The sequence below is a fragment of the Carassius auratus genome, chromosome 1, assembly GCF_003368295.1.
Source record: "Carassius auratus strain Wakin chromosome 1, ASM336829v1, whole genome shotgun sequence".
Lineage (NCBI taxonomy): Eukaryota > Metazoa > Chordata > Actinopteri > Cypriniformes > Cyprinidae > Carassius > Carassius auratus.
In genome coordinates, this window is record NC_039243.1 from 13,067,433 (window position 1) to 13,075,248 (window position 7,816).

The window sequence follows — 7,816 nt, forward strand, 5'->3', positions numbered from 1 at the left end:
CAAGGTGAGGAATCAGCAGACTTAAATTTGTTTCACTCAGCTTGAAACTTCAGAAGGACATTTTAACATTAATTTTATATACTTACCAGTCATTACAATGCAGAAATGACACCTTTAAGATGCTCTTTATTGGTTTTAGATGTTATTAGTGATGCTATTAACCATCAACACATCAACCACAATAAAAACCGTCTAACAATTATGCTAAGTTCTCAGGCCAAAACGCGTACCACTCATTTCTTCAGAAAATTTAATAATATAGTTATTCTATTTGTGCTGTTGTCTTCTTTCCATTCATCTTTCCAATGTGAGTGTGTCCAATGTATGTGTCTGCACAATTGCTATATTTTATTGTTCCCTGTATTGGCATCACTTTTCATTAATAGATCTCTTCCCTTGTCACCATCTTGATTTTTCACTGATGGATAAGCGCCACACACAGGCCGGGTGTCATTCTGATCTATTAATCAGGGTGTGTTAAGAGATCCTCCCTTTTCATCCCAGAGCCGGAGGTAGAGAGGAGGGACGAGGGGGATAAAAGGATAGAGAAAGAGCTATGGCTCTGTTTAGGTCACATGATCAGATGTTGTGGTGATAGCAGCTGGCACATTCGATCTTAACGCACACTCGTTCCTTGCCCTGGCACACATCTTGCTCTCACTGTGTGTGTGTGTGTGTGTGTGTGTGTGTGTGTGTGAGGGTGTGGGTGTGTGAGTGTGACAGCTGTCTGCTGCAGGACATTGTATCACTGTGACTTACTATGTCATTCTGCTGTTGCTTTTTTTACAGGGATTATGGATCCAAACGCAAGTCAGGTAAGACAGCCTTTTATTTACCTCCCCTCTGAGAGTTAAACCTGTTGCCGGGTTTAAGGACTAATTCTGCATGCCCTCTCTGTTATTGCGGCATTGAATGACTTGCTGTTTTGCACTGAGCTCAGGGTAAGGGAAAGGGTTTCTTTAGAGAACTGCACATGACTCAGAGGTTTTTTGAGCTCTGGGAGTGTCAGCTGTAAAAGGTTTGGGAATAACTGGCAGGACTTTGGAGGAAAGCCACATGAAAGTATGTGCATTTGTACAGTACTTCATGCTGTTGCCAACATGGTCTCAGCCAAGTTGTTCAGCTGAAGGCACAAAAAAAAAAAAAAACCTGGCATCAAATTTTTCTTAGCGTTTGGTGCTATTTATTTTATTTTATTATGATTCTTTTCCCCTGAGTGCATGTGTAATGAAAAACAAATATTAAAAAAAAAAAAAAAAAAAAAAAAAAAAATATATATATATATATATATATATATATATATATATATATATATACACATACATACATACTTATTTCCAGGCTGTTATTATAATGTTGAGGCACAGAGACCTGATGATTTATGACAAGTATTAGACCAAGTTTATTTTGCATAGCATGCTTGGATGTGTGTTTTGTGAGTGAACAGCCTTTCTGCAGTTTGGACTCGCTCATAGATTCATATCCATACACACACACACACACGCACACACACACACACACACACACACACACACACACACACACACACACACACACACACACACACACTCTCTGTTGAACACTAATGCAGTTTGGTTTGGAGTGAGCGTTGGAGTTCCTGTTGTCTCTCCCACACACCTCCCTTAGAAACATTTTCCGTTTTTGATCTGTTTGCTTTCCGCTTGTAAACACGCATTCATTTGCTCTGACAATATTTGAAATTTACTAACATTTGGATTTCGTTTTAGGTTCCGAATATGCAATATAGAAGTTTGAGTGATGTATTACATAATTCCAGATGTTGTTTAATTTCCTGTTGGCTTTTGTTTACTGTATAACTTTAATTTTGCAAAAAAAAAAATGTTTTAAAGTGCATCCCTCAATCCTGTTCTTGTTAAAAAAATAAAATACCAGCTGTGGTTGCCAGAATAATTCCGTAAAATATACAGTTAGAATGTTATAGAGCAACCTGTACATTTTACAGTTTAATTGCAATCCTTTAACTTATACTGGCAACCAGCATAATAACACAGTTAAAGAGAAAGACACATGATAAATCAAAGCTGAGCTATATTAATATATAGAAGATGCACACAGTGTCATGCATAAATACAAAACACAATCATAATAACCCATGTGGCATTCAATATAATACAATAAACATTCAGTTCACGAAGCAAGATGTACCATGAAACCCTTATGTACTTAACTAGAGAGAACTAAGAAGAAACATTTATTTCAGTGAAAACCCTAATGGGACACTTTCTATTAGGGTGTTCATTAAGAAAAGTATGGTCTTTTACTTTTTAAAATGCATTTTTTTTTACAGTACATAAATCACATTAACATAAAAAGTGCTCTGACTTGCAACACTTAAACCAATGTTTTGCGATATGGAATGTAGTACTCATGTGATACTGATGTTAAGAGCTGATTGTGTTTAGAGGGTGAAAAGCACATCTACAATCACATGCATGAAGTTCAGCCTAGAGTCATTTCTAGTGACTCTTCAGGAAGGAGTTCAGAGTCATGGTCTTACGCTGTAGTCATTTCAGTACATTTGTGATGAGGCAAAGTGCTAGACAGACAGGTTTAGTTTTATAGATGAAGTTGGACAAGATCGCAAAGAAGGACAGCATTAAGGTTTGTGAATTTATGTTTAGATCATGCTTGTCAGGTCAGGTATGCACTAAGGTGTGTGTCATCAAGTATGAAAAAGCCACCAATACACAAACACACACATGTTTTTCTATCATGTTGGGAACTTTCCATTGACGTCTGTTGTTTGTATAAAGGTTAGGTTTAATGGTAGGCTATTGGTTCTGTCCAATGATATTAAACCTAACCTGAAGATTTTGATTAAAACATTTATTAAATAATACATCCATCCAGTACGTTGATTTAGGTTTGATTATGCTTACAGGGGCAATTGGATCCGTTTGCTGTAGGCAAAATCTGATCCAGACAAACATCCGCTAGTGAATGTTAATTCTCTTTTCTTAGACCAGTAGTTATTCTTGAGAAACAGGCAGTTGTTTTGCAGTATTTATCAGGTGTCTGCAGTGTCTATACAAATATTTGTCTGTCCATTCATCATCTGTTTGTCTGTTTGTTAATTCACATTTATTTGTTCTCACAACATTTGAAAATTGCTAACATTTGGGTTTTAATTTGACCAGCAGCTGAGGTGATGTAATAAGCAGTTCCAGCTGTTGTTTTCCCCTTCTGCCTCTCATTTGACAATAAATCATGTGCAACCACTTATCCTTAGTATTTTAGATCAGTGGAATTCATATTCATCATCAGCATCGTCCTCTGTTCTGTTCTGTTTTTAAGAAGACCACGCACATCTTCCAGACATCACTAATAATCTGTTAGCTACAAGTGAAATACATCCTGAAGATGTACTCCTTATTACTCCAAAATGTATTTTGCAAGATTGGTCATTTAGTTTTATGTTTAAAGATCTGTGGTTTCACTCTATCTCCATCTCTCTTGTCAGTTTGAATATCTTGCTTGTTGGTTTCCATATTCATTAATGATCTCTGAGGGTTTAGCAGGTGGAAACTGCAGCTGGGAAGTGTCATCATCAAAAATTAATTTGAATGGGCTTCATATATCCTCTGACAGTCCCGTTTAGCAAAGCTTCCACACCGCGGTGAGAAATGTATTTTTAAAATGTTTAGAAAATTGCTGATTTGCATGACAGCGTAATGCTTGGAAGGAGCATTGTGTTTTTATTAAAGATGAGTGTCACTTCCTGTGTCGGCAATGACTGATTATGAAAACATTATTTTCTTTAAGCTTTTTACATCAATTGCAATCCAATTATTTATATTTCCAATCTGATGCATTATTGGAAGATGTTTTCAGTGACTCTAAAAAAAAAAGACTGTTGTTGAGCAAATCATTCATTCAACAGATCAGTTCCAAACTCTGATTTATGAAGCAGCTAAACGAGTGACTGATTCACTCAATTGATTCGTTCAAAGATGCTGATTCATTCAGGAACAAAACACCACCGACTGTGTGTTGCACAGAGACACATAGCGATGGTGTGGATTTGTTTGGAAGTATTTACGTTTGCAAAAACAAACAATTAACTGTAAATATAGTCTAAGTTACTGAATATTAATTTGTCTTTGTTAACATAAGGCACCGATTCGGAGGTAGGCTTGAGGTGAAACTGATCATGCTCTGGAAACAACAGTACAAATCATATTGCTTAAATAATTGCCTGCAATCTTGGCTGTATTCAAAATATAGCACACACGGGCTGCTAACTGTTTCATACCTTCTCCCTGCAATGGAAACAGGGCCAGTGTAATCACACTGAAATTATCATGAGATATTCATGAGACAAACTTTGATATTTCCATAGAGACTAGCAAACCAAAGAAGCATTTCCTTGTTGGCTTAGGTAAACTGTTTAAAGAAAGGGGTCGCAAGTAGACTTTCATAGCTTTGTGGTGGCAGAATGACTGGAGTCTTGTTTCCCTCCGAGGTGGCCCTTACCAGTATATGATTACAATTGAATCACTTACACAGAACATAATTCAATAGTATTACGCAATAACTGAGGGACTTTATGCAAATAAATAGCAGAGCTCTGACTTAATCCTTAATGAACCTCCAGTTAGTTTTTGAAACTCTCTGATTCTATTCTAATCGTTTATTGCTACCTTCAGCCATTCTTTGCATGGAATTGTGGGAAATTTCTGTGATTAGTATACATTATGCCCATAACAGACTCCTTAAAGTCATCAATTGTTCTAAAAACTTGATGCTTGGGATTTTGTTTATGCTTTAATTCTTCACATTGCACTTCAGTGATGGTTTACGTTGATGTTTTATATATATATATATATATATATATATATATATTAGATTGTTGATGTTTTTTGTTCATGCTTTCACTTTTAATAGGTTTTCAGTTATACTTTTCAGAAGATTGTGTTTATACTTTCCACTTGGTAGGATTTTGATTATGCTTTTCAGTACTTTTGCTTACCGTGTAAATATTGAAGACTGTTGTAATACAGTAAACTCTAGAAGTATATCAAGAGTTTCTTGACTCTAAGACCCTTAAGAGCTCAGTTTGGCTTGTTAGTCACGTTTCCACAGGTTGACCATCTTGACAAGCAGATGGGTTTGAGACACCCTAAGCCCCAAATAGGGAACAGTTTTGCCCGGTTCTGTCCTCTCTGAACTGCTCTTATGTCAGTCTGAAGACATAAACCACCTGTTTAGAAGTTCAGAGCCCTGAGGATTAGGTAAAGATTGCCAAAACCGTCTGATCTGTCCTTCACGCCTCACGATAGGAGAAGTTTATATGTGATCTGCCCCATCATTTTGAGCTTAATGTTTCAAACAGTTTTTTTTTTTCTTTTTTAGTTTCCAATCCATTTTTGAGACATAGCAATGTAAATAGTGAATATCTTACAAAATATTTACAAAAGTTAGATTTATTTGAACACACATTAAAAAATTATATATATATATGTACAGTACAGACCAAAAATGTGGACACACCTTCTCATTCGAAGAGTTTTCTTTATTTTCATGACTATGAAAATTGTAGATTCACAATATATAAATATTAAAAAATTATAAAAAATAAAATGATATAATAATATATTATATATATATATACTATATGTAAGTGCTGTCAATCGATTGAAAAAAAATACTAATTAATCGCACATTTTTTTCTGAAATTAATCATGATTAATCCTACCCTTTATTTAACCATCCAAGTGCACACACACATTAGTGAACACACACACACACACGGTGAACACACACCCGGAGAAGTGGGCAGCCATACTGCTGCGGCACCCAGGGAGCAGTTGAGGGTTCGGTGCCTTGCTCAAGGGTCTCGTCTCAGTCGTGGTATTGAGGGTGGAGAGAGCACTGGACATTCACTTACCCCACCCAAAATGCCTGCCGGACCTGAGACTCGAACCCACATCCTTCGGTTACAAGCCCAAGCTACAGCACCCCGTGCACCTGGACGTTTTTACAACACTCCTCTTATACTGTTCAGAGGTCTTTGTTCCATGGTGAAGAAAGGATAAGCTTTACTTGCAGTTCCTCGCTTTCTGCTCCTCATGTGAGAGTCAGATGTGGAGAGGGGGAAAACGGAGGCGGGATTGTGGGGTTCTGCTGGAATGGGGTCAGTCAGACGTGGCAGAGTGGGTTCAGCGTGATGTCGGACCAGCTAATCTTGTTTACACAAGACTCAGGGCTATGTGGAGGAGTGGAGGGGCCATACGGAGAGAGATCAGGAGAGAGAGAGGCGTGTGGAACAGATGGGAGATTTAGAGGAGGAGGGATAGTTTTAGTTTGAGAGGAATGTTTGCCTATGTATGTTTGGTTATATTTGTCTGTTCTACGGCTGTGTATTGGCAAGAATCTGGCGATACGATACGTATTCCGATACGATGTATTGCGATACTGTAAACTAGGCGATATATTGGGATATTTCTTATTTTAGGAACAGTATATATTGTAAGTAAAGCTGTCATTAAGAACACCACCATATGCAAACTCTTAGCATAAATAATTTAAAAAAATTGTTTTAGCAGAACACATTGGGATCTGTATTTGTAATAATTAGTCCCAGTAACATTCATTGTTATTGAACCACTTTTTGTGCAGTATGAGTAAAGGGGGATAAATTAAATTGCTTGCAGTCTCCTTTAATAAAATAAAACAATAGAAAATCTATAAAATCATAGTCTAAAAAAACAAGGTTTGTGCATTATAAAGAATATAATACAGTACCCACAAAAGCCTAAATGACGGCACACTTCAGCTTTGTACACTGAAACATGAACTGGGACAATTCTTTCACCCTCCATTACTAGCAGCGAACAACATAGGCCCTGTCCCAAATGACACACTCCGGACTTGTGGACTTCCTCAGAGTCCACACTTTGGTGACATCATGTAGTGCAGACCTATAGGGCCCTTGGCGCTAGTCCACTTAGGTATTTTTGGGACAGACTCGATCGTCACGCCGGAAATAACGGTCTGGTTGTTTTTTGACAGGAGATGTAGGTTCGGGGAATATGCTGCCTATTGTTGTTGTAAATATAAATACTAGGTTTACATATGACTCAGTAAAGAGCTGACATTCGGTTCTAGTTATTTAATGAATCAAAATGCGATCGTATTATTCAATGTGCTATTATTATATTTGAGATATCAACCACTGGTCGATGACCATAATGTTTGTACAGACTGTAGGTAACAACTCGTAAAATGTAAACCTAGGTCATAAAAACTGTAATGATACCTACACTTAAATATTTTCTTCTCAGCCATGTCATCAATTGCCCTTGAGCGAAATCTCCTCCCATCCATTGTCTGATTGGGATTTCGCAAGGATTCCTGGGTAGTTAAAGTGTGCGGATCTATGCGGGCTTCGTGGAAGACCGCTTCAAGGCTACAAAAGGGGCACTGCTTAGCACACTTCAGAGCATTAAAATGCTGAATAGGATGGCCTATGGACTCGTAGACTCGGTGAGCACGCGCAATTTAAGTCTACGAAACCGAAAGTTCACATGAAGTGCGCCATTTGGGACAGGGCCATTAACCCTAACATTACTGGTGTACTCTAATGATAGTATTTCCTGTCACTCAGGATTTGTTCAGAGTTGAAGACCATCTAGGTGTCGGGAAATAAAGTTGAAACAAAACAACTGCCATGATTCTTGTCCAGTTTTCTTATTTATATATTGATATTTTTATTGATATTAATATGTTTTTGAGAATCGGTACAGTATCGCCAAACAAAATATTGCGATACTCA

The 7,816-nt window shown here is 37.3% G+C and overlaps 1 protein-coding gene across 5 annotated transcripts in view; it reads left to right on the forward strand.

Moving 5' to 3' along the window:
* LOC113069365 (SH3 and PX domain-containing protein 2A-like) overlaps positions 1-7,816 on the forward strand; it is a 78,953-nt gene that overhangs the window by 42,277 nt on the left and 28,860 nt on the right. For all 5 annotated transcript variants that reach the window (XM_026242434.1, XM_026242731.1, XM_026242583.1 and 2 more), the window contains exon 6: positions 790-815. In XM_026242434.1, the coding sequence (XP_026098219.1) occupies positions 790-815 (26 nt within the window). The remainder of the gene's footprint in view (positions 1-789; positions 816-7,816) is intronic.